The sequence below is a fragment of the Moschus berezovskii genome, chromosome 8, assembly GCF_049115385.1.
Source record: "Moschus berezovskii isolate FMDL1 chromosome 8, NW_MosBer_1.0, whole genome shotgun sequence".
NCBI classification, from domain to species: Eukaryota; Metazoa; Chordata; class Mammalia; order Artiodactyla; family Moschidae; genus Moschus; species Moschus berezovskii.
The window spans coordinates 91,062,866-91,090,244 of record NC_142467.1 but is presented as its reverse complement, the minus strand read 5'-3'; the positions used below and the strand labels follow the sequence as shown (position 1 = coordinate 91,090,244).

General features: G+C 44.6%; 1 protein-coding gene across 12 annotated transcripts in view; it reads left to right on the top strand.

Annotated features, from left to right (window-relative positions):
• P4HA2 (prolyl 4-hydroxylase subunit alpha 2) overlaps positions 1-16,109 on the top strand; it is a 36,927-nt gene extending 20,818 nt beyond the window's left edge. For 4 of the 12 annotated variants that reach the window (XM_055429547.2, XM_055429544.2, XM_055429546.2 and 1 more), the window contains exons 8-16: positions 609-802; positions 1,579-1,755; positions 5,041-5,111; positions 5,353-5,452; positions 9,247-9,300; positions 9,827-9,892; positions 11,587-11,655; positions 12,046-12,142; positions 15,033-16,103. In XM_055429547.2, the coding sequence (XP_055285522.1) occupies positions 609-802; positions 1,579-1,755; positions 5,041-5,111; positions 5,353-5,452; positions 9,247-9,300; positions 9,827-9,892; positions 11,587-11,655; positions 12,046-12,142; positions 15,033-15,103 (899 nt within the window). In that variant the 3' untranslated portion in view covers positions 15,104-16,103. Of the gene's footprint in view, positions 1-608; positions 803-1,578; positions 1,756-5,040; positions 5,112-5,352; positions 5,453-9,246; positions 9,301-9,717; positions 9,778-9,826; positions 9,893-11,586; positions 11,656-12,045; positions 12,143-15,032 lie in introns of all 12 variants that reach the window. The other 8 variants (XM_055429549.2, XM_055429551.2, XM_055429548.2 and 5 more) reach the window with 6 other exon arrangements.
• The last annotated feature ends 11,270 nt before the right edge of the window (positions 16,110-27,379 follow it).

Sequence of the window (27,379 nt, the reverse complement as noted above, 5' to 3'; positions counted from 1 at the left end):
GACAGGCAGTTGGGTCACCTGGATTCCTCCTCCGAATAACCTCATGTTGATTTCCTCACATCTTGGGGCTTCAGTTTCCTCATTTGAGGGGTGGCTCAGTAATCCTGCCAGGCTCGCTCTTTCATGTTGTGAGGCCCATAGGAAAAGCCGTGGGAGTGGCATGTGGCTGTTGTTGTTGATGTTTCAGCCTGCCTTCTCGCTGTGGCCAGGGCGCGATGCGCTCACCAGTAGTGGAACAGATGGACTCTAGGGCACGGACGAAGCTAGCGCACAGCCAAGTTGGGAGAAGGAGGCAGAACTCTGGACTGCTTCTCTGGACCCATGTCCTCAGCATTTCCAGGGAAGTCTGAGAGGAGATCTGCATCAGAGGCGCAGCGTCCCCTCCACCCCCCTGCTTTGTTGCTTCTTTCTCATCTCTGACCAGAGTGGAGAGAACCTCTGTTGGCTTTTCCTCTATGACCAGCAAACCCCGCTTAGGAGCCGTGGAAGCCAGAATGCTGCGTGCAAGTGAGCTGCTGGGAGAGAAAATCGCTTACAGAATAATTTCTCTAAATGACCTAACAGATGTTTGTGGTTTCCTTTTCCTTCATGTTCTTTCCTTTTTGTAGACCCGAGCCATGAACGAGCTGGAGGGAATCTGCACTACTTTGAACGGTTGTTGGAAGAAGAAAGAGAAAAAATGTTATCGAATCACACAGAAGCTGAGCTCGCAGCCCAGCAAGGCATATACGAGAGGCCTGTGGACTACCTGCCCGAGAGGGATGTCTACGAGAGCCTCTGCCGTGGGGAGGGTGTCAAACTGGTGAGACACGTGGATGGGTCAGGGCACAGGCAGTGGGCCTAGATTTCAGCTCTGGACAGACGGATGCGAGGAAGATGTTTCTCTGTTGGTGGTTTTCTCAATTCTTGGTAGTATCTGCTGAGGTTGACATGTGGATGTTCTCCGAGGTACAGGATAGGAGACTTGTCTTCCCTGAGGTTCCAGGCAGAGTTTCAGTCCTCTGAGTTGTTGCTGAGCACCCCTCCCCATCCCAGGAGGCCAGCTTCTGCTTGACTCACTGTTCTAAGAAAACCCGTGGGACTTGATGTGCCTTGGGCCCCAACGGAAGTCGTGATCTCTAGCAAAGACAAGACAGTTGCTAGAGCTTTGTATGAGGTATCACTGGCCTAGGACAGCCCTGGGACCCTGGTGCTTCCTCACAGAGGCTCAGATGTGAGTTAGTCTGTTGACCTTCTCCATGCCAGTGTCTGCTTGCTCCCGCTGGCTCTTCTGTCTAGAAAGACGTCTCCCCTGCCCCAGCCCTCCTCACCTACTCATGTCTCTGTGAGAAGGGTCAGGAATTACACCCTGCCACAGGACTTGTCAAATGAGGTATTCTTGGGAGAGGAGAACCTCTGCATGATTTGTGGCGATCATTTCATGCCAGCCAAGCTGGGGGGCTTTTGTTTTCTTGTCTGGTGAGGTGGGAGGGAGCGACTGCTAGACATGGGGTTTGAGACCAGTGGCTGCAGCTAGCTAGTCTGGGACTGAGGGTTAGGACTCCCTCGGTTCAGGGCCTGTTTTTCTGTGTTCCCCAGACCCCCCGAAGGCAGAAGAGGCTCTTCTGTAGGTATCACCATGGCAACAGGGCGCCACAGCTGCTCATCGCCCCCTTCAAAGAGGAGGATGAGTGGGACAGCCCGCACATCGTCAGGTACTATGACGTCATGTCTGACGAGGAAATCGAGAGGATCAAGGAGATTGCGAAACCCAAAGTAGGTGTCTCCACCGTTCCTTCTCAGGCCACTTAGTCCAGGTGCCATGGGGCAGTTTGGTTGCTCACCCAGCTGGCCTCTGCTGATGTCTTGCATGAGTCCACTGTCGGGTACTAAGGTACTGCAGACTCGATTTGACCTTGAGGAGCCATGGTCCACAGAGGGAACCAATGTGGACAGATAAGGGTGGGAAATAAGGGCACCCTGGGCAGGTTGGTGGCTGGTGTGTGGGTGAGTGTTTAGGAAGTATGCCGTGGGGTACTGCCAGGCTGGGTCCTGTGGAGCTCCTGATTAGGACTGTGAAGAAGTGATTGACTTGGAGGAGCGTGAGTACCTCTGCAGGAGTGTCTTATCTAGCAGCACACTGGGTCTCTCTGTTTATTCACACCTTTAAATATTTTCTTCACATAAGCCCGGCACTTCTCTTGTTTAATTTATTCCTAGGCAGTTGTTGTTATTATTATTATTGTAACTTCACTTTGTTTCTTTCATCATCATGATTTTACTGGTTACATTATTAAATTAGCTTACAATCACAAGCTAAACTGTTGATTGTAAAAATATATTTTATCATAATAGCTAGTGTGTACTGAGTTCTGAAGTATGGCAGGCCCTATTCTAAGTCCTTAACATGTGTTAACTGCTGTGTCTGTTCAGCAGGCCCTGACATCATCTTCATTTTACCCACAAGGAATTAGACCCAGTGCGGATCACAGCTAGTGGTTGAACTCATTTCTTATTCTTTTGGTTTTTAGCTAATTATCTTAGGTTGTCCATATAGTGCCAGAACCTGCAAATTAGAAACATTTTGCTTTCTCCTTCCTAGTCATTTTAGTTGTGTTTCTGTTATCTTGTTGAATTGTCCAGAGCTTCTGGAGCGTTTTTATAATAGGAATCTTTGTCTTGTTCCTGAATTTCCTAGAAATGCCTTTGGTATTTCACTGGTAAGTGTGCAAATTGCCTGTTGGTTTTATATATACGTCATCACGTTACAAAATTATTCTTCTATTTCTAGTTCATAAGAGATTTTTCTCCCATTTGACATCTTTCAAAGAGAACTGCTTGCTGCCATGTCCCCACCCTTCTCCTGTCTCTGGTGATCAGGAGTGAGGAGCTAGCTGGAGATCTGCTATTGCTCTGCTTCTAAGAGAACTGTCGAGGCCAGGAGGCCAGCGCTCCTGGAGAGACCTAAGATAGGTTCCCATCTTGGGCCCTGGACTGCATCTTGGAACAACCTTGCTTTGAGGTACTAGGACCTCCAGGGCTCAGAGCCAGTTGTTAGTGTCCCTGATATTGCTGAGGGAGGGTCTAGCCAGTGTGTGTGGAGAATGGGGACCACAGACCCCCACTCTCTTCCATTCCCTGGACCAGCTCCAAATTCCTGCGGGAAAGAAAAGAAAACTGCATTCTTGGCTGTCAGGTGAGGGAGGCACTGTGGTGCCAGACCCTCCTGAGAGAGTCCTCTCTTGTCTCTCTGACCAAGGCAGAAACATTGCTCTGCGTGTGTGTGTGTTTGTGTGTTCACGTTGGGTGCCTGTGTGCATGTGGGCGTGGCTGAGAGGAGAGCAGCTGGGAAAGCTAGTCTTTGAATAGAAGCCCCGCGAAGGGCCAAACATGTTGGCTATTACAGGCGGACCTCTCCTTTCCGGAGCCTGTGAGGGACAGATGCTAGCCTGGCTTTGAAGTAGGGCCCATGAGCTTAACTTAGCCTGTGGGGAATGCCTGGCAGCTGCCTGCTGGTCTCTGGCCTGCTTTCAAAATAGCTCTGTTTGTCCCTGGGAGCCGAGCACAGCTGCCCAGAGCCTCCCTGTGGGCATCAGGCCAGTGCCGTAGTTCACTTGTTTGGATGGGATCTAGCCACAGCTACAGTTGTCATCAGGAAAGAACCATAGGTGGGATCTCAGGGAAGCCCTCTGTTCTGGGTGCAGTGGGTCTTACCCGAATGTGCTGGAGTGGCACCTGTCCGGGCTGGCCAGCCTTCTGGTCCATCCACCCCCTCCCTCCTGTCTGCTGCCTCTTGCCCTGACCTCTCTCTGACCTCCTCACTGGCCTCCTTGCTCCTGCTCTGGCCCTTCCTCAGTCAGCCCTCTCTGATGTGTCCGCAGTGATCCTGCTTGCACTCAGGTTGTGGTGTGTGTCCCTCCCCTGCTTCTCACGGGTCACAGGCTACATCCAGCTCAACCCCCTCTTACCTCCTCAGCCTGTTCTCATCTCTTCCCTCTCACTTCTAATCCACAGTCATATGCCACATCCATTTTGACCTCTGGGTCCCTGCGTTGCTGTTCCTGCCCTGTTCCTGTAATGTTCTCCTGCCTGGCTAACTCCTGCTTACCATTCACATTTCAGCTAGGTGGTTCCCCCATCACCCCCTTAAGAAACCAGTCTCGACCCTGTAGACTGCGCTCCCCCAGACCCTGAGCTTCCCCCTTCCCAGCTTCTACATGCTGTGCTGTGACTACCCAGCTAGTTTTCTGCCTTCCCTCCTGACTGAGTTGTATGAGGATAGCGGCCATGTCTCGGTCACCCGACATCGTGCTAGGCACATGAGTAAGCACTAGTTAAGACAGCCCACAGCTGGAGCGTCGGGGGCTGGCTCCAGGCAGCAGCCCCTTCCAGGGAGTATCACTGCACCAGTCTGTGGAAACCGCGGGATATGAGATAGGTGAGGTGTGTACGTGTTATTATGAGTGAGCATGTGGAGGTGGGTGGCTTCCAGCAGCTGTTCACTTACTGCTGCTTGTAGATTGCTTTCCTGACTCTATCTTCTGACCTTGCAAAGCTCCCAAGGGAGTGAAAACTGTGCTTTCTGTTTTTGTTCCTTGTGCAGTAGGCGGCCAGCAGGGGCTGTGCAATAGGAATGTGTTTGGGTAGGTTTCTGGGCAGAGGAGGTTGCTGAGGTTCAGAAGGACCATGGACTTGACCGTGTTGAGAGGAGCATGCAAGACGGAGACTCAGGCGTGGGCAGGTGTGGTGTGTGGGCCTGGCGAGAAAGGGGCTATCCAGGCAGAAGGGTGAATAGACTAAACAGACTCCATAGGCATAATTCTGCAGACAGCATGGACCTGGGAGGGAGCAGGGGTGGACAGTGGCCAGGCTGTGACAGCAGAACAGGACTTTGGAGACCACTGCCCTGGCCTGGCTTGCAGGATCAAGGGGCCTTGGCTAGAGCCACTACCTGCAGAGCTCCTTCCTTTCCTGGTCTGATTGGCAGATCAGGTCCCAGTCTCTCCAGGAAAACACGCAAGGCGAAGAATGATAAGTGTGCCCTTTCTTCCTCCCTTCCAGCTTGCACGAGCCACTGTTCGTGATCCCAAGACAGGTGTGCTCACTGTCGCCAGCTACAGGGTTTCCAAAAGGTTAGCAAAGGTGATGATGGTGGAGGGATGGCTACTCAACTCAAGCCCCAACTCCGGGGCCTCCCAGTTCCTACTGAGGATGGGTGGCTTGGGTGGTTGTCCTCCCTGCTGGTGCCCGCACCTGCCTCTGGGGAGCTTTCACTCTGTGCTGCCTTCAGTGCTGGCCCTGAGGCTGGGGAGAGTGTAGGACCTCGTCTAAGCCTGCTTTGCCCTTCTTCTTTTCTCTCCCTCTTTGGTGTAGCTCCTGGTTGGAGGAGGACGATGACCCTGTTGTGGCTCGGGTGAATCTGCGGATGCAACACATCACAGGGCTAACAGTGAAGACTGCAGAATTGTTGCAGGTACGGCTTGTTCCTGGGACCCTTTAGTTGGGAAGGGAGTGTTTCTAGCTAGATCATTTCCCAGGGTGCTCAGGGCTAGGCCTAGGGCAGCTTGCCCAAAAAAATGTATGACTACAGGATGCCACGAGTATGGAGTGGCTTCCTATTGGGAAGCCAGAATTAAGTATGCCCACTGGCATTCAGCAGTTAGTGTTCACAAATGTCAACTGAATATCTTCTCTGAGCCCAAGTATCACACTAGGTGCTAGGGATCATTGGTGGGTGTGGCAGGCCCATTTACATCATCTTGACTGCAGAAGCTAAAATCCTGAATTGTTCCAGGGACACCTCTAAAAGCTGTGAATATATTCAGAGGTATGGTTCCGAGTCTTACTCAAGTGCACTTGGAGGTAAAATGTTCTATAATACTTTAGCAGTGAGAGGCCTAGATTGGTTGGATGGTGAAGAGGAAATACTCCTTTTTAAGTAATTCTGTGGGACCCTGGCTTCCTGCTTTTTATTTCAAAGGTGAAGACACATAGCAGCACCATACTGAACATTATGGGCAGAGCTCCTACTAATGTGTCCTCTGTTCTATTGAGTTCAAATCAGCACTGGGCATGCTCCCTTCTGAACATCCCAGATTCTGAATTCTGTTGTAAAGTGATGCCCTGAGACACTGCCAGAAAAGTTTCACTGGCATTTTTCTTGATTCTCCTCGATCTGTTTGGCCAGAGGTTCTGTGTATTTAAGGATCTCACATTTTAACTTATCAACCATTGCTCTCAGTAGAATATTGAACTGAGAACACTTGGAAAATATTCTTTGAACTTTTGCCTGGACACATCCAAGCAAATCAGCACTCATTCCCTACTCCATAGCTGGGTCAGCAACCAAAACCAATTTTGAAGGTTGTCTTTATGGATTTGTGTGAAGTCTACCAGAGTTTTTTATTTTTTTAAGCATGCCGATTATCTTACTGTCTTGTGAACATTTTATGTAATTTTTTCAGTTCCACTGAGCTTAGTGTTGAGTTTGTAAGTCTAATTTTTAGGTAAGATCTGCAGACAAGCGCATCGAGTGAGGACTTCTGCCACATCTCCCACTCCCCTGTTACGTGGGAGAGCACACCCCTTTCAAGAGCGAAAGGGTCTCCATGCCCCAAGTGCATTCCTGTTGATGTAGTTGTGATTCATACCTTCCTGGAACAGGTTTTGTGTTGTTGTTAAGACATCTACCATTGCTTCTTGCAAATCAGAGCCAGTGTTAGGACCATCATGGCCCTTATTAAGGATGATGTTCCATTTGATTGCTGACTCCATACCCTGGACCAAGAGGCTGAAAAGAGTGTACAAGGCCTGCACCCCTGTTGCTCTCCTGGATGATTTCCAGGCTGTACCCTATCTCACATGCAACCCCAGAAGACAGCAGCTTTGTCCTTGGTCTGGTTTCATCTTAACTGACCTCTTGTAATGTTGTAACTCAGTTGATATATGGGCTTTGAATGCCGCAGCTCCCAGTGTATGGTCTTATTTTATGGTCACGGTCTTCTGGAAAACCCATTTTTGTTTGCTTTCATTCTCTAGGAAATGTCCTGGCATTTTCTTTGCCAGCCAGTGTTGTTCAAGGCTTTGATCCTACACAGACAGGGGATAGGAAACTAGGTTTCAGAACCTGTCTCCTAGCATTCATTCCACATAGTGTGATACATGCCTGGGCACCAGCGAGAGCCTTCCCACCTGGGTCCCCATGGGAGCATTATAGGCTTCTGGAAAGGAGCTGGTTCTTCTACTGTCTGTTGACACTCTCATCTGTAGTTGATGTGTTTGCTTTAGATCATTTGGAAGAGAGGGCAATTGAGGCTTTCTTTTGAATTGGATGAGGGCCTGTCTGAGAGTGGAAGAGATTCTGTATTGCCAGAATTCCTGAAGATTGAAAAGATTCTGCTGATGCCTCAGTCTCACCAAAAAAGTGACTTCTAACCATTTTTCCTTCACTCTGACCTCAGTATCGTAAATACCCACATCTTTAAAGGACTGACTCTTAATACTTTCGTGACAAATGAATACCTCCTCTCAGGAATCAGTTTTGATGTACAGCTTCTTGTTATGTAAGGTATGAGTCTGGGGCCTGGAGTTTCCCAGATGGTGATTCTGATGGCTGCACATCCAGAAGTTCCAGTGGCACTTATACCATTTGGGTATGGTATTAAATATTACAGGTATAGTAGCCTGAACAGCATGATCAAATGTGAGAATCACTATGATTCTCAAAACTGCTAAAAGATGAGCCACCTGTAACAATGCCGCTTCTTTCATTATCCCCAGGTAGTGAAAGTTTAAGCACTCCATCCAACAAATGGGAGTGCTGGAAAATGCAGTCGTACCTTGCACCTCCAGCAACAAGCAGCGAGTGAACTTTCCTGAATGCACTGGCAAACTGATTACAGTCATGTTTAAAGTTTTCTTCAAGTTCTTGGCTATTGTGGATCCAAAGAGAAAGCATTTGTGATGTCACCTCATCAGCTTCCCTAGCATGTCTCTCCTTGCTTGCATGCGTCTTCAGTCTCAGGGTCACCTGCTGAGCTAGGCCTCCTTGCACCGTCGATAGTGTTCTTGGTGTGGGACACTCGAAGGCCGAAGTAGTCTGTGACAGGATGTTTTCTTCCACTGATTCTGATTCTCATGTGTTTTTATTTTTATGGACATTGAAAAAATCATTCTGCCCCAAATCTGCAGTTCATCACATTCAATAAATACTGTTTTATACTCCAAAGGGAGGGTTTTCTCTCTCGTGAAGCCCATCCTCCCTCTCTCTCCATCCTGTTCATAGATGGCCATTATTGCCAGTTTTGCAGCATCTCTCTTGACTCAGAATCAGCAAAAAGTTTATATGAAACCAATTTTCTGAGGACTAATAGTTGAATCCTCAAAGTGTTTATGGTTTCATTAAGACACAGTAGCCAAGTGTTCCCAGATGGACATTGGTGGTACCATTTGGTACATCAGCTTTCATGTCAGATTCTGCACTTCATCTTGAACTTTGTCTCTCATCTAGCTGAACTGAAGCTAAAATAACCATTGTGACTTAGAACTTACACTGTGCTGGTAAACTGTTCACAAAGGTGTTTGTGACTTCTGATCCAATTAGTGATACCTGAGGTGGCTCAGGCCCTGGTCTGGGTTCAGGCTTCACTTGGGGGCACTGAGATAGAGCAGCAGTTTTGGACTCCCTGCAGCCAGCCGCCCAGGCCCTGCTGCTGCACTTGGGTGCAGAAGTATTCCATGCAGTGGACCATTATGAGATGGGGTGGGATTTGTTTGTCCTGTTCAGCCTGACCAAGATGAGTTTCTGGGGCCTGGTGACAGAGGTGGCAGGAGCATGGCCAGGCACTGAGTAGCTTCCAAACTAGTATTAAAAAAAGAACAACCCTCCCCGACACAAACCAGTTCTGAATTTATTGTTGGCATTCTTATGGATTATCACTTCATTATCTTGCAAATAATCATGGCGTGCCTGAAGGAGGGCTCCCTCTGCTGCCATTCATGTGTCCCTCAAGGGCTGGAGCTTGTCCACAGTGGCCCTCTGCGGCTTGCCCATCGTGTCCTTTCTGGGAAACCACATTTGTGCTGCACCGTTCCTCTTGGACACAACTATAGACCTGTTTGCAGCATTTGTTCTGCCCAAACCGGCAGGGCATAGCCACCCTCCTCAGAGAGGCTGCTCCTTAGGGTTCTGGTTGTTACCTGGGGAGACGGGCTGCTTCAAGGTGGTTCATGCTGCTGACAAAGTCCAATGCTGTTATTTCCTACCAGGTTGCTAATTATGGAATGGGAGGACAGTACGAGCCACATTTTGACTTCTCCAGGGTAAGACCCCATTCAGGTTTTTTCAAAGGCCCTGCTCTAGCTGATTTGAGAAGGCTGTAGCCTTCACCTTAGCCCCCCCACCTCACCAGGGCCCACTTGTTGTTACCGAAGAAGCCCAAGTCCAGAGCCAAGGGCAGCCCGGCTGTTTCCCCTGTGATATTCGGAGTGGTCCCCCTGACCCAACCCTGCCATCCTTTGCCGACTCTGAAGCAGAGAATATCACTAGGTCTCTGTGAACTCTTCCCTGCCCCTTCTCCTCCATGCCCAGCCAGGATTTCCTTTGCAACTTTGTCCCCTGGTCCAGGCCCATGTATGGAATCTCCCCTTAGTACCTTCCATTGACCTTTTTGACCCCAGTCGTGTGGGTGGCGGGGGAAGTCAGTTGCAAACTTGGGTGAAAGTTGTTGTCTATTGCAGCGACCTTTTGACAGCGGCCTCAAAACGGAGGGGAATAGGTTAGCGACGTTTCTTAACTATGTAAGTATTGGGTACAGGCCCACCTGTGTGCTCTCACTTAATTTTATAGAAAGATGAGCAAGATGCTTTCAAGCGTTTAGGGACGGGGAATCGTGTGGCCACGTTCTTAAACTACGTAAGTATGATGCCTGCAATGAGTGGGCTTAAGGGGAGCCTGGGTCCAGAGTGCTCTCTTAAATATGCTCCCATCAGAGCCGATACCACTAGCTGTTGCTCAATGGCTGGGTCCTCCTGGCCCTCAGCACCCTTCTTCCCTGGCATAGAGTTGCCCTGTGTTTCCATCTGTGTTTCTCCCAACTCCTGTGATTTACATCCCTGGCTCCTTTTTGATGGGCCCAGTGCTAGTCAGGACTTTGGGGATGGGTGTCCTGGAGAGGTCTCTGCTTGCGTCTGAATGAGGAGGTGGCCTGGAAGTGCTCTTAGATGAAGCTGCCTTCATCTCCCCAGAGCTCAGTGGCCTGCCTGCCTCCCCGCTGCTGCCTGTCCTCCAGCCAGGGTTAGGTTTACCTCTCACATCAGGAAGTTTCCTCTCCCCTTGGCTGAAAGAGGTTGCCCTACAGAGGCACAGAAGTAACTTAGAGACTGTGTCCATTTTCCCCTTTGGTGTCTCGTTTTGTGTGGTTATGATGTGCTGGGGACTGCTATGAACATGCTGGTGAGCAGGACATGTGTGGTTTCTCATGGGCTTATGGTTTCTAATATGAAAGACTTTAGACATTGGAGAGGTAATTGTTTGGTTAACATAGTGATAAGTGCTTTGAAGAAGTAATGCAGAGTGGAGGTTCTGAGAAAGCCTCCCTTGAGAAGTAACATGTCAGTTGAGACTTAAAGGTTGAGTGGAAATTTGTTGGTATAACATGATTTCTGGTAGAGAGGAGAATGTGTGGAGGCCTGGAAAAGGGAAGGAACTTGGGATGTTGGAAAAAGAGAAAAAAGGGTGGTGTGTCTCAGAGATAGTGTGGGGTGGCTAAAGGGAGAGGGTAGTGAGACTGCCAGGGCCTTCAGGTTTTAGAAAAGAGCCTGGATTTGATCCTCGCTCCGGTAGGAAGCCATTAGGGGTTTTCATTTTCCTCATTTACTATTTGTCTGTTGGGTGCCCTTCAGTCTGTCTGGTATGTGTCCTGTGGAAATATTTTAGCTCCACGTTTTATTACCTTACAGTCAAAAAACTTGAATTAAGAGAGCCAGATGAGAAAGAAGTAGTGCTTTGGGCATGAGCTGAGCTCTGTGGGCATGAGTGCAGCCTTGCTGCTATGGAAATTGTGTTCCATTTAGTTTGAGGTTTTAGTGCAGGAGAAGCAGGCCCTCTGGAGACAGAGTACCCTAGCTGGCCCTGGGAGGGTGGCTGTTGTGGGAAGGTGAGGGTCTGACTAGAAGCTGCAAGTTACTCAAGCCAGAGAAACAGTGCAGAGTTGGGACCGCCAATGGTGATAGAAGCCACAGGGAGCTCCTGGTCAGGGCAGCTCACAGGGCACACTGGCTTAGGTAAGGGCCAGCTTGATAAAGGGGGTGGGGGTCAGTCAGGCATTTTCCCAGTGCAGACTCAGATTTTTCCCATTTGAGGACAGCCAGGGTATGGGTCTCCTTAGGCCTACATCTCTCCATGGCATGAGACTGTCCTGATGAACCACTCAGATTAAGCAGGGTTTAGGGAGGGGCAGGGTGTGGGAAGAGCCTTTCTGGCCAGAGGGCTGGTGGTGGAGCTACTGATGCTCAGAGGAGGACAATCCACAGACTATCATGTCCTTTGTGGCTCTGTTTCTCTGAGTATTGAGTAGAAGGGCCAAGCTCTGTGTCTTGTATTCCCAGATGAGTGATGTAGAAGCTGGTGGTGCCACCGTCTTTCCTGATCTGGGGGCTGCAATTTGGCCTAAGAAGGTAAGTCCTGGTTCTTGGGGGTCAAAAGTTGAAGTGCAGGGCCCAGACCTCATTCCTGTCTCCTAGTCCAGTTCCCTGGCTTGCTTGACTATCACTTTGAGGGACTTTAGCCCTTTCCTGCCTGAACCCTGACCTGTGGTCTAGGCCTTCACCTTGGGAGATGGAATGGAGAGGGATTCCTTGAGGGCCAGGTGAGATTCTCAATATCTACTCCACCATGAAGGGTAGGAGCTTTTTGGGGAACTTCTCTAGGCTGGAGTCCCAGAGTCCTGTGCCCCTGAACACAGGACAGTGAGAATGTTTCTGCTCAGAGGGGGCTCTGTGGTACTCACCATCAGATCCTTGAGCCCAGTATCTAAGGGCATTGTATGATAGGCTTTCTCTTTCCAGGGCACAGCTGTATTTTGGTACAACCTCCTGCGGAGTGGGGAAGGTGACTACCGAACAAGACATGCTGCCTGCCCCGTGCTTGTGGGCTGCAAGTGGGGTGAGTGGCTTAAGTTGTGGTGGTGGCCTCCGGGCTCTGGTGGTCAGCCTGAGACTCTGAACTGAGAGATACTTGCTGCTGAATTTTCATAGAGTCAAAACCGTCTCCCTTTTGGAGATTTTGGGGTTTCGTGTTTATTTTTCCTTGATAACCAGTAGTCCCATCCAGCCATGTTAGCTGTCCACTCAGCTGGTTATGTGCTAAGACTTTGGTTGGGAACACTTTCAGAGATGCCTAGAGAGCTAAGGAAGCCCCAAGGAAGAATAGCTGTACAGGCATCCTAGGTCCAGGATGGCTCCCAGAAGAGTGGACTCTGGCAAGGGTTTGGAGCTCACAGTGGGGAGAAGTGGAAAAGGTGTCTCAGGCAAGCAAAGCCCACGTGGAACAAGGCTCAGGCTAAAACATCATACATAGGTGTGGGGACCAGCTGCCTTTGTCTCTTGCACAAAGGGAGGCTTGTGGCATGGAGACTGAGAGTTGAGGCTTGAGGCTGAAAACAAACTGTGGAGGCTGAAAGTTGAACTTTGTTTTGGAAGCAGCTGTGGTGAGTCATGGAGAGGCTTGAAACAGGATGTGACAGGAAGTGATCACAAAGAGATGAATTTGTAGCCCCCTTGGAGAGTTATGGGGATAAACAGTGATAGGTTCACAGAAAATTAAGTAAATGAGAAAGAAAATAAGAAAAAGTTGTACCAGAAAGGAAGTACAGTTGACCCTTGAATAAAGCAGGGGTTAGGTAGGGGTGCTGACCCTCTACACAGTTGAAAATCCACGTGTAATTTGTAGTTGGCCCTCCATATTTGCGGTTCCTCCACATCCAAGGTTCTACCTTTACAGATTCATACAATTGTGGATCATGTAGTACTGTAGTATTTACTATTGAAGAAAATAGGACTTCCCTGCTGGTCCAGTGGTTACGAGTCTGGCTGCCAGTGCGGGAGACCCAGGTTTGATCCCTGGTCCAGGAAGATTCCACATGCTACAGCTGCTAAAGCCCATGTACCTAGAGTCTGTGCTCCTCAACAAGAGAAGCCACCGCAGTGAGAAACCCACACACCACAACTGGAGAGCAGCACCCCCCTTGCCACAACTAGAGAAAGCCCACGCACAGCAGTGAAGACCCAGTGCAGCAAAAAATAAATTTAAAAATAAAGTGATAAATCTTTTAAAAAACCCATGTATATAAGTGGACTTGCCCAGTTCAAATGTGTTGTTCAAGGGTCAGCTGTATAGTCTATTAGGTAGCTCAAGTGTGAGTAATATTTACATGACATAATAATGTAAATACTGAATATTAATTTAACTAGAACTTGTGATATAACTGTATTGGGGGATAGGAAGGGGAAATATGTATTTTAAGAGTGGTATAAAAAATTCCAAAGCTCCCATCTTCCATGGTAAACTATCAACATATAAGATCTAAAGTTGAAAGTCAAGAAATTACATTTTGAGTATGTTACTTAGAAAAATGAGGATAAATCACTGCAGATGCTGATTGCAGCCAGGAAATTAAAAGACGCTTACTCCTTGGAAGGAAAGTTATGACCAACCTAGATAGCATATTAAAAAGCAGAGACGTTACTTTGCCAATAAAGGTCCGTCTAGTCAAGGCTATGGTTTTTCCCGTGGTCATGTTTGGATGTGAGAGTTGGACTGTGAAGAAAGCTGACCGCCGAAGAATTGATGCTTTTGAACTGTGGTGCTGGAGAAGACTCTTGAGAGTCCCTTGGACTGCAAGGAGATCCAGCCAGTCCATTCTAAAGGAGATCAATCCTGGGTGTTCATTGGAAGGACTGATGCTAAAGCTGAAACTCCAATACTTTGGCCACCTCATGTGAAGAGTTGACTCACTGGAAAAGTCTGATGCTAGGAAGGATTGGGGGTGGGAGGAGTGGGGGACGACAGAGAATGAGATGGCTGGATGGCATCACCGACTCGATGGACATGAGTTTGAGTGAACTCTGGGAGTTGGTGATGGACAGGGAGGCCTGGCGTGCTGTGATTCATGGGGTCGCAAAGAGTCGGACACGACTGAGCGACTGAACTGAACTGATCAGAAGAGACAAAGGAGTTAAATGTTCAGTGGAAGTGGGGATTGGTGGTGGGACAGGATAGGTAGGAGATTGCTATTTATCATTATAAACCTTGTAGAACAATTTGATTTGTTCAGCTAAGTACATGCATTATTTAATTATCACAAAGTGTATTTTAAAAGTACGATGACTTCATTCATACATTAAAAGCAATTCTGTATTCATTATGAGTCTGAAATGAAAACCGTGGTTTGTGAGCATTTAAGACACAACTTCAGGTGATAGTGCTAGCAGCAGCTCTGCTTCCCTGCTACCCACAACACACAGGGTTGATCTGCTGGCCCAGAGCCCCTGAGGTCGACTCCAGGCCTGCCACGGTCCTGACAGGCTTCCTCGTCTCTTCCATCTCACTTCCCACCCACCACATTCCAGTAGTGCCAAGCTTGTTGGGGTCCTTGACACACATACCAGCGTGGATCGTGCCTTGCTCTCTTTCTCATCCTGTTCTCACTTCCCAGACCCCTTTGGTATAAGAACCAACTGCTGTCCATTTTCTTCCCTGGATAACTCCTGTTCAGCTTTCTGTTCCAGCTCTAGGGTTTCCTCTTCCCCAACATGGTTAGACGCTCTTTAGCTCTGTTTCTGTGGCAACCTACACACATATATCTTGTGTCACTGACAGACTTTTGTACAATTGTCTGTTTTCCTTACCAGCTCATAAGCAACTTGATGACTGAAACCAAGTCTTACTCATGTCTGATTCCCAGGCCCAGTGTAGGAGTCATCACGAAGGAATCATTAATTTTGGCTGCTGAACTAACCAACAGGATTGTAACATACTTTCTGTCTGTTCACAGTCTCCAATAAGTGGTTCCATGAACGAGGACAGGAATTCTTGAGGCCGTGTGGATCGACAGAAGTTGACTGACATCATTTTCTACCCTTCGCCTTCCTGGCCCCACAGTCCGTGTTGTCTTCAAGTTCAATGTGACAGACTCCTGTCTATGTTCCAGTCCCATCAGGCGGATCTCTGGAGGCGTGAATGTTTTTTATGGAGTGGACTAGGGAAGGTCCTGGATGACCTGGGTCCCAGCCTCTCTGACCAGCCTATGCTATCTCTGGACGCTCGGGTAGGGTTGGAGTAGAGTCAGGCGGTCTGCACCTAGCAAGGTGCTTTTGTACCTCAGATGCTTTAGGTGTGAGATATTTCAGTGAACCAAAGTTCTGATACCTTGTTTACATGCTTGTTTTTATGGAATTTCTATTAATGTGGCTTTAACCAAAAATAAAATGTCCCTGCCAGAAGCCTTAAAGAGCCTTATTTGGAGTATTTTTTTTTTTTAAGGTGGGGAGCTTTTACCAAGTTCACCATTTGGATAATGAATCTGGATAATGAATACTTGAGAGGCAAACCCGGATGTTCCAGATCAGGTTTCAACAATTATTTTTCTTCTAAGCTTCAGTGTTCTTTCTGGAAAGTGACAGAGACAGTCTCCTTGCATCTCAGAGAACATAGAGACCATGTATATCCATGGTTGTGATGCTGTTATAATTTGAAATTTCTTACTTTAAAATCTTCAGACATACACACAGAGTTGGTTGTGATACATAAAACTGAACTGAACTGAAAGACTATGAGGGAGAGCATGAAGACCCATGTCACCGTCACCTGGGTTACAGAAGAGATGATTTTCAGACTTATACCTCAGGGGCCCCTGTGAGGCCCTCTGATCACATCCCTGACCTGCCCCCAGTACCTCAGTGGTAATCACTGTCAAGTGATCTGTGGTAGTCATGCCTTTGCTTTTCTTCGTAGTTTTACTATCCAGGTCTATATCCCTAAATAAATAGTAGTTATTTTGTTTTCCTTGATTTTGAACTTTTTGTAGTTGAATCAAGAGTATATTTTAGGGGGTGTTTGGCTTTTTTTATTTGATAGTTTTTTGTAGGATTCATTCATGTTGTTGTGAAGCTGTAGTTTATGTTAATTTGTGTAGTTTTATTAGCATCTATCATAGGACAGTACCATAATATACTAATATATTGTTGATAGACATTTGAATTGATTTCAGTCTTTTATTAATAAGGCTGCTGTTGCATTTTTATATGTGATTTCTGGTGCAAATAAACACATTTTTTAGAATATATACCTAGAAGTGGAAATGCTGACTCTCAGTAGGTGGGTCTTCAACCTTAAATATAATGTATTCCAGAGTGGTTATGCACATTGCCACCAGAAAGTTCTTGTTTCCCAGTCTTCTCCAATATCTGATACTGTCACATTTTTTCATTTTAGCTGGCTTATTAGATAGTTTTATCTGTCTTAACATGATTATTAATGACATTGAACACCTTTTTGTATGTTTATTAGTCTTTAGGTTTTATTTTTGTCTATTCAAATCTTTTTCTTACTAATTCATCGCAATTTTTAACATACTATGGACACAAGCTTTTTGTCGGTTAGATGTTTTGCAAATCTTTTTTCTACTTTGTCTTTTCATTCCTAGTTCTTTTGTTGAACAAAAGTTCTTAATTTCTGTGTCAAATTTATCAGGATTTTCCTTTTAGATTTATGCTTTTATGCCTTGTTTAAAAAATTCTATATCCCAAGATCATGAAGCTATTTCTTATATTCTTTTCTAAAAGCATTATAGTCATGTCTTTTACATTTATATCTTTAATACAATACACCTAGGTTTTATTTTTGTATATGGTATGAGGTGCAAGGATATACTTAAAGAGATTCTTTTTACGTATTTTATTAGGATAGACTAAGCTTGTGGTAGTGTAATAAAATAACCCCTAAATCTTAGTGGCTTAATGACACTGTCTCTCATGCAAAAAAATCACTGGTTCTAGGGCAACTGTTACCTATAGACTGCCATACAATCTCCCTTTAGTGCCTTCCACCATCAGAACCTAACAAGAAGCCAGCGAGTAAGGGAATCTGAGAAATAATAGAGAGTTTCAACTTCTCTGCCTAGAGTGTTTCCTGAATTTGTCTCACTGGCAGTTCTGTAATTCTAATCCTTGTATCCTCAGTATTTAGACACTGCTCCTCAAATACAATCCCCGCCTCCCAGAGGTTTTCTGCTTAGCTTAATTTTCCATTGTGTACAGCTTCAGAATTTACAAAATGTCCTAACGGGTAAACAGGGTGAGTGGTTGACTGAGTTCTATACTCCTCCCTTCTGTTAAGTATTCTAAAAAATTACAATCTAACTTTTTGTCTTTCAGTGCCCTTTGAGACCACCATCTCTGCTGGTTTCTCTCTTAGCAGTTACCTGTTACTTGGGTTCTTTATCTGGTTTCCCAGTCTCTTATCTCATGCGTAGAATCAGTAAGTAATCAAAGGATAAAAGAAACCAGACTTTTGGCTCACCTACCTGAGATTCATCCTTCTCCAGGATCATAAATAGATGTGTGAAGTTTGAGAGGCTTGATAACAGAGAACCTAGTGCTTGAGTAGCACAGGAGAATGAGGTCTCATTTAACCAGGAGTTGGCACCACATTGTTAGATCTGGCTCTTGAAGAATAAGTAGGAATTGTTTTTTTGTCTGCTAATCTGTTTAAAATACATGCACATGGCTTTAAAAATAAGAAACAGAAGAGTTTACCATGAATAATGCTTTCCTACTCTATTCTCTCCTCCTCTATTCCCCATTCTTAAGGGAACCTTTTTCAGTTGTCTAATTTTTCTGACTATAATCATATATTTACAAAGCTATCTCTTGATTTTTCCACTTTAGAAATTTAAGAGATGATCATCTAGCTTTGTTCACTGTCCTCTATTACATCTTCCCTCTCCATTTTGTCACTTTTTTTTAATAGTCCTTTCTTTGCCTGGTAACACAAACGTCCTTTTTGTTTTGTAAGCCTAAGGTAACATCTCTGATATTTTACTATGTGAGCTGAAGATCTAGTGTTTTACCAAGCAGCTGGTCACCACAGTCTAGCCTAGTTAACATATAAAATTAACTTTCACGTGTCCTTTTAACTGCCCAACTTCTGTCAGTTATTCTTTGGATGCTTGTTTTAATATCCAGGATAAGTTGAATTTAAAAGTTGAAAAACCAAAAACTATGAATGTAGCTTAATTTAATTGAACTTATAATTATTGTAATATTGATATAGCTATAATAAAAAGGAATCTGTGCCTTATTTGTCTAATAAAATTCAAAACAAATTTACAACATGTATTAGTTTGCTAGGGCTGTCAAAATATCACAGACTGGGTGGTTTAAAATAAACTTATTTTCTCACAGTTCCTGGAGGCTAGAAGTACAAGATTGAGGTTTCAGGAAGTTTGGTTTCTTCTGAGGCCTTTCTCCTTGGCTTCCAGATGGCCACTTTCTCACATGGTCACCCCTGGATGTGTCCAAATCTCCTCTTATAAGGACACCAGTTATATTGGATGAGGGCCCACCCATATGACCTAATTTTATATTAAATATCTCTTTAAGACCCTAATTCCAAATACAGTTGCATTTCAAGGTACTAGGGGTCAAGATTTCAATTTATGAATTTTGGGAGATACATAATGCTGCTGTTGCTGCTGCTGAGTCGCTTCAGTTGTGTCTGACTGTGTGTGACCCCATAGACGGCAGCCCACCAGGCTCCCCCATCCCTGGGATTCTCCAGGCAAGAACTGAAGTGGGTTGCCATTTCCTTCTTCAATGCATGAAAGTGAAAAGTGAAAGTGAAGTTGCTGCTCAGTCATGTCCGACTCAGCGACCTCATGGACTGCAGCCTACCAGGCTCTTCCGTCCATGGGATTTTCCAGGCAAGAGTGCTGGAGTGGGTTGCCATTGCCTTCTCCCATAATGCTGCTAGGAAATCATATTAGATTTGGAACACTATTTGGAATAAAATAAGCAAAATTCTTTCCCTTATTCTCTATACCAGATGTAGCCCATTATAAGCAAGTGTGTCAGATTATTAAGTATGTTTTCATTAAGAATGTCATAACAATAGGAGAAATTTTGATTTTATTGAAGAGATTAGGGAATATGAGCTATCTTATGAAATGAAATTCTTAATAAAAAATCTTTGAGGCAAGGGTTATGTTAATGGAACCAATACTGCAGGGTACACAAGCTATTCTTTTCCCTCAAAATGATTATGCCAAATTTTTGCCTTTCTCAGCTCATACTTTAATGTGCAAAAAGACTACTTTCAATGACTTCAAATATAATCTTTTTAGTACTGTAGAGAAGATAGATATATTGATAGATACAGATAAAATTCATTGAAAATTATGATCATTCCTGACTCTTTGTGACTCCATGGACTGTAGCCCGCCAGGCTCCTCTGTCCATGGGATTTTCCAGGTAAGGATACTGGGTCAGGTTGCCATTTCCTCCTCCAGGGGATCTTCCTGACCCAGGGATCTAACCTGTGTCTCCTGCATTGGCAGGCAAATTGTTTACCTCTGAGCTACCTGGGAAGCCTGTCTAAAAACTACATTAAAACACAAATAGTAATCCTGAGGGGCATTAAGATCAAATTTAACCACAGCACTTCACACAAATTAAAGATGTTTGTTAAATGTTAAAAGATATAACATCAGTTGACAAAATACAACATCCTGAAACCTAAATAAAACATGCTCAGACAACATGCTAAAACATTGCATTGTGGTGCAAATACAATTTTTTTTTGCAACTTACCTGTTTGGGATGATGTTTTGAACTGAAAAAGTTTTTAAAAGGTTGCATTTTGTTTATAACAAATGAGAGCAAGTAACTGAAAGTATGTCCAACTAATGTTAAACTTTAGCGAGAGATATGAATATACTTCCTGAATTTGAAAATGAAGAGATTGGAAATATACAAATTATTGGATGAGTCTATTAATTATTATAGGAAAAATGTTTATCAAATAGAAATTCAAAGAGATTATAGATATCCTAGATATGGACTTATCAAGTGAAGTGTCTTCAGATATTTTGAATTTTTACATGGAGAAAAGTTATTTTCTGTGACTACATCTGTTATAAAAAGCATCCTTTTAAGTCTGATAACTTAAATCCCATGGCAGTTTCACCTAAAGTAATTTTAAGCAGCATACAATAGCAATGACTTGTAATATAAAATCGGCATTGTATTTGAATCATCTGAAACTGATTCACGTATTTTCTTAGTATGAGGACTGATGCTAAAGCTGAAACTCCAATACTTTGGCCACCTCATGCGACGAGTTGACTCACTGGAAAAGACTGATGCTGGGAGGGATTGGGGGCAGGAGGAGAAGGGGACAACAGAGAATGAGATGGCCGGATGGCATCACCGACTCGATGGACATGAGTTTGAGTGAACTCCAGGAGTTGGTGATGGACAAGGAGGCCTGGCCTGCTGTGATTCATGGGGTCGCAAAGAGTCGGACACGACTGAGCGACTGAACTGAACTGACTGAAAAATAATGTGAATTTTAATATACCAATCTTTTCAATTTTGCAATATTTTCAACTAATTTTACTACCTTGGGAACACTAACAAAAAATACACAAAGACATATTAGCAGCACAGGATTCCTTCTGCCTCAGTCTCTAATATGGCTTGGCATACCACAGGTCTTGTTTTCAAACCTAGCATCTGAACTCTAAATTAGAGTTGCCAGATTTAACAAACAAAAATACATGGCACCCAGTTAAACTTTAATTTCAGATGAACAACCAATAATTTTGCACGAGAGATACTACAAAATTATTCGTTGCCCATGTGAACTTCAAATTTAACTGGGCATCCTGTATATTATCTTCCAAACCTAAACATCATTATTTCACACGGGGGAGAAAGCTGCCTGCCTGCTCCTGGGTCCACTAAGCCTGTCTCGACACCCTGGCCGCTGGTTATGCAGAGGTGACGGCGGCTCCTAGGCGCAGTCGCGTGGCTTCGAGTCTGGCTGAGCAGCCTGTGAGCATGTCCAATCCTTCCCGGTATGGCGAACGGCTGGGGACGACTGAGAGCACCTTTCGGTTCCCACACCCCTCCCCGCAGCCTTCGCTCCAGCACACTGGCCTACTCAGGCGTTTGTGCTTGCTGGTCCCTCTGCCTGAAAAGTTCTTCCCCAACGGGATCAGAGAGTTTTTATCCTCATTCCGTTCAGTCTGACCAAGCCCCATCTTAAGACACCCCATTATACTGGCCTTTCAAAACTTCCTTGAACATCTGCATCCTCATTCCCGGCCTCTGCTCTTCTTTCTTCCTAGCACACACAGCCACTGTAACATGACATTCTTATTTGCGTATTAGGTTTTGACTCGCCTTGAACGGAAGCCCCCTGAGGGAAGGAAATTTATTTTCCCACGTCTCTACCCGCTTTCCTACCAGCGGGTCTTCCGTCGACCTAAGTACCCGGATGGGGCGGGTCCTGTGGGCAGTCTCAGGAAAGGGGCGGGGCTTTTGCGGAAAGGGTGGGGCCAGAGGTTTCTGGAAACGCCTTGATGCTGAGGCGCGTGTTCCACAGTTGAGGAGGTGAGGCTTGGTGCTGTTGGCCTTGGGGGATATGCGGTCTCCGTTGCCGCTGTTCTTTAGGGCTTCTAGCCCGCCTCTCCGTTTAGGCCAGTCTTGACCGTGCAAGGGCCGGCTTGGTGCGTGTGCCCCAGGCACTGGGTCCCCGTGAGAAGCGCTCAGAGCACCGGTGGCATGGAGGTGGCGCCCTGAGGGAGGGTCGGGGAGTGTGTCCAGCACTGTCTGGGACGTCATTTCCAAGGCTGAGGGCATTTAGAAGAGGTTTTTAAACTTTTGTGAATATTTTTTATTTCTCTAAACTCGGGGAAAACTTTTTTTCTGTGTGAAATGTTTGGGGGTTAAGAGATTAAGTGAGGAGGTCACGGGTATTTGGCAAACCCGAAGTTTAGTATTTTAAAGGACTTTTCCGGTGTGTTTCTGAAAGTGGTTTTATAATATTAGCAACCCATGAGGTGGTCTCTTGTTACTGATAATACTCTCTTTGAAAAGACAGCCTGTTTCTTTCCCTTGCTTCATGAATTTGCAGCCTTTAGCGACTGAGCACAGCACAGGCTTCGCTGAAATCATAACAACCCCCCTGATGGGCCCACAGCTGTCCTCTTGTCTGTTTTGATTTCACTGGCAAGCTACTTGAAACTTTCTACTATATTTATTGTCCTCTCACTTCGCATTCTTTATTTTTTGACATGGTAAATCTACCATAACTGATTCCCTGAAATTGTCTGGTGAGGTGTTAGGGTCCTCCTAGTGGTCATACTCGGTAGTAGACACTTTTGACTTTTTCTCATCCAATGAAGGAAAAATAACTTCATGATTTGATTTTTCTTTCTTTCCCTGCTTCTCTTGCTAACTTTTCTTCGTTGGCCCACATTTCTCCTGTTTATGTCCATGTTTCCTTTTCACAGTACTATGCTTTAAAAGGAAGGCTCTTGCTTACTCTCAGTGCTGTAACGATCATTTATGTGCTTGTGATTTCTTAAACTTCACTCACAACTCTGTCTTGAGTTTTGTTCTAGACTCTTAGGTCCAGCTTCCTAGTGAACATATCTACTTGGAACTTGCACATAACTCTGGAATGGGTGTCACAAAGTATTCAATGAATGATCATAAATAGGGCCTGAGGTGAAAAAAAAATTTATTGTGGCTGTTAACCTTTGGGGTGACAGACCCTCTTGTGAATCTTACAAAATTAAGGACTTTCTCCCTTAAAAGGTGCACACTAATTTTTACCTGTGGTTTCTAAGTTTCCCAGACCTGCTGCAGTTCAACAATTCAGATTTTGAGTTAGGATTTTCTCAAATGATAAAATGAAAAAGTGTGTTTTCATAGATATGCATCAGATTTACAGCTTTTCTGTGGGATTGCATTGTATTCCAGTTTCCGTTGACAAGTAAATCAGTCCACCACCAGACTTACTTATAGAGACTTGGTCTTTAGAAGTAGAATCAAAAATGATAAACCTGGAATCCAAAGAAGATGATTTCTGATTAACCGTGTAGATTTTTGTGTGTCACAGTCCACATGAGATCTACCTTAGCCTGGTCAGAGATCAGGGTCTGATGTAGACCTTTCAGAAAGTGCTTATGAGTGAGAGTGTAGCCTGCTCTTCTCCTCTTCAGAACAGGTCTGAGGCCAGGTGCTTGGTAAAAGCCCTGAGTAAGGAGACAAGAATGATAGACGTGAGTGAGGGTTCATGTTTGTTGTTTTAGCAGAACCTTCCTTCTTTGATGGTTTGCAGGTCCAGTGATCAGTGATTTCTCATTTCCAGAGTTACTCCCTTGATGGTCAGTGAGGGCTACTTTGAGATTGATCACACTCCTGATTTAGATCTAGTTATTTCTTCTGTTCTTGTCTTTGGCCATGCTGCTCAACACATGCAGAATCTTAGTTCCCTGACCAGGCATTAAACCTGGGCCCCTGCCTTGACAGGGTGACACCTCAACCACTGGACCTCCAGGGAAGTCCCAATGTACATTGTGTTTTGTTTTGCTTTGTTTTTTAGTAGAAATGAAACCTAAGGAAACATTAGTGACTTAAAAACAAAACTTTCTCTTCCATGAGAGGCCAAACCAATTGTCTACTGGTTTTTCTTCTTTTTGACTCCCCTTTTCCTTCTTTGTCAATTCTCAGTTATGGCTCAGAATTGCTCTGTAACCATTTTGCCTTTCCTGAAGACTTATGATTTCCAAATACTGCCTATGTATTGACAACTCTTAAATCTTTCATTCCAGCTTTTATTACTCTCTGGCTAGCAGCTATAGCTTTGCTTACAATGCCCACAGGTTCTTCCATGTTAATATATCCCAAATTGGATTCATTATACTTTCCTTAAGTGGTTCCTGTTTTTGTTTTGGCAGTCTTTGTGAATGGCAAATGTAATTGATCATTTCTTCCAGCTACAAACTCCTGTGTGATCCCATATTCCAGCTTCTCTCCACTATTATTTGTAACTAATGTGAACTTTTTTTCCCATTGTTTTTTTCCTTAATGCACTAGGAAATTGATGATTTGTTTCCTTTTTATTCTTAGTAGTAAGGAGAAGTAAAATGTACTTCTCACTTTACCCATGAGAAAAAGAGCCTTAGTTTTTACATTATTAATTATATAAAGATCATGTACATTCAGTTCAGTTCAGTCGCTCAGTCGTGTCCGACTCTTTGCGACCCCATGAATCAGTCACAGCACATCAGGCCTTCTTGTCCATCACCAACTCCTGGAGTTCACCCAACCTTATGTCCATCGAGTCGGTGATGCCATCCAGCCATCTCTTTCTCTGTCGTCCCCTTCTCCCCCTGCCCCCAATCCCTCCCAGCATCAGAGTCTTTTCCAGTGAGTCAACTCGTCACATGAGGTGGCCAAAGTATTGGAGTTTCAGCTTTAGCATCAGTCCTTCCAATGAACACCCAGGATTGATCTCCTTTAGAATGGACTGGTTAGATCTCCTTGCAGTCCAAGGGACTCTCAAGAGTCTTCTCCAGCACCACAGTTCAGAAGCATCAATTCTTCGGCGCTCAGCTTTCTTCACAGTCCAACTCTCATATCCGTACATGACCACGGGAAAAACCATAGCCTTGACTAGACGGACCTGGCAAAATAATGTCTCTGCTTTTCAATATGCTATCTAGGTTGGTCATAACTTTCCTTCCAAGGAGTAAGCGTCTTTTAATTTCATGGCTGCAGTCAACATCCACAGTGATTTTGGAGCCCCCCCCCAAATAAAGTCTGACACTGTTTCCACTGTTTCCCCATCTATTTCCCATGAAGTGATGGGACCAGATGCCATGATCTTTATTTTCTGAATGTTGAGCTTCAAGCCAACCTTTTCACTCTCCTCTTTCACTTTCATCAAGAGGCTTTTGAGTTCCTCTTCAGTTTCTGCCATAAGGGTGGTGTCATCTGCATATCTGAGGTTATTGGTATTTCTCCCGGCAATCTTGATTCCAGCTTGTGCTTCTTCCATCCCAGTGTTCCTCATGATGTACTCTGCATATAAGTTAAATAAGCAGGGTGACAATATACAACCTTGACGTACTCCTTTCCAGAGTTCAGTCACTCAGTCGTGTCCGACTCTTTGCAACCCTGTGAACCGCAGCACCCAAGGCCTCCCTGTCCATCACCAGCTCCTTGAGTTTACCCAAACTCATGTCCATCGAGTCGGTGATGCAATCCAACCATCTCATCCTCTGTCATTCCCTTCTCCTCCTTTCCTCAATCTTTCCCAGCATCAGATCCTTTTCCAATGAGTCAGCTCCTCGCATCAGGGAGTTTTGGAGTTTCAGCTTTAGCATCAGTCCTTCCAATGAACACCCAGGACTGATCTCCTTTAGAATGGACTGGTTGGATCTCCTTGCAGTCCAAGGGACTCTCAAGAGTCTTCTCCAATGATATAGTTCAAAAGCATCAATTCTTTGGTGCTCAGCTTTCCTTATAGTCCGACTCTCACGTCATACATGACTACTGGAAAAACCATAGCCTTGACTAGGCAGACCTTTGTTGACAAAGTAATGTCTCTGCTTTATAATACTAATTTAAATTAATTTTTAAAATTTAAAACAGTGGGGTTTCCCTAATGACTCCACAGGTAAGGAACCACCTGCAATGCAGGAGCCTTAGGAAATGTGGGTATGATCCCTGGGTTGGGATGAAGACCCTGAAGAAGGAAATGGCAACCCACTCCAGTATTCTTGTCTGAAAACTCCCATGAACAGAAGAGCCTAGCGAAAAGCCCCAGGAACAGAGGAACCTGGCTGGCTACAGTCCAAGGGGCTGCAAAGAGTCGGGCACAACTGAGTGAGCATAGGCACTGTCCAAACTGTAGACACTAGCCACAATTATTAAATTGAAAATAATTCAAATTAAACTAAAAATTCAGGTCCTCAGTTGTATTAACTACATTTTAAGTGTTCAACAGCCACTTACCTACTGAATTAAACAGTAGATTTTAGAAATTTTCATTATTGCAATAAGTTTTACTGAACAGTGTCTCAGATATATATCATGCAAATAAGTTATCTTAAAATTTTTTTTTTATTTGGCTGCACTGGGTCTTAGTTGCAGTACTTGGGGTCTTTGTCACAGCATATGGGATCTTTTAGTTGCAGCATGTGAAATCTTGAGCTGTAGCATACAAACTGTTAGTTGCGGCATATAGAATCTAGTTCTCTGACCAGAGATCAAACTTGGGCCCCTTGCGTGGGGAGCCCAAATGCTTAGCTTCTAGACTACCAGGAAAGTCCCTAAGTTATCTGTTTTACATGAATAAGATCATATTAAACATATAGTTCTACAGGTTACTTTTGTTAATAGTATATCTTGAAGATTTTTCTGTTCTTAGTATATAGAACTATATTTTTAAATGTGGTTTTGTGAGATAGTTCAATTTTATAATTTAGCAATATACTTTAATTTTAAAAGTTTATATTCATGAACTTATATACTATGTGTTCTATTTGGTCTAGTTTATTTTATTCAGTGCTTTGTTTTTAAGATATATCAATGTAATTTTTGTGTATCTTCTGTAGTTTGTATAGTTCATTCCAAAGTACTCCATGGTACTTAATTGGGTAGAAACTGGTATAACATGGTTTCTTTATGTGTTCCACTGTTGATAGACATTTGAGTTTCTTCTACTTTGGGAATACAGTAAACTCTGGTGTGAATATTTTTTTAAAAAGGAAGTTCTTTTTGAAATTTTAATTTTTATTTTATGTTGGAATATAGTTGATGTATAGTGTTGTGTTAGTTTCAGGTGTGCAGCAGAGTGATTCAGTTATACATGTACGTATATGCATTCTTTTTCAAATTCTTCTTCCACATAGGTTATTACAGAATATTGAGTAGAGCTTCCTGTGCTATACAGTAGATTCCTGTTGGTTATCTATTTTATATATAGTAGTGTGTATATATGAATCCCAAACTCCTAATTTATTCCCCCACAGCCTATCCCCTTTGGTAACCGTAGGTTTGTTTTCTGTATCTCTGAGTCTGTTTCTGTTTTGTAAATAAGTTCATTTGTATCATTGTTTAGATTACACATATAAGTGATATTATATGATATTTATTTTTGACTTGCTTCACTTAATATGTTAATCTCTAGGTCTGTCCATGTTGCTTTAAATAGCATTACTTCATTCTTTTTTATGGCTAAGTAATGAAACTCCAGTACTTTGGCCACCTCATGCGATGAGTTGACTCACTGGAAAAGACTCTGATGCTGGGAGGGATTGGGGGC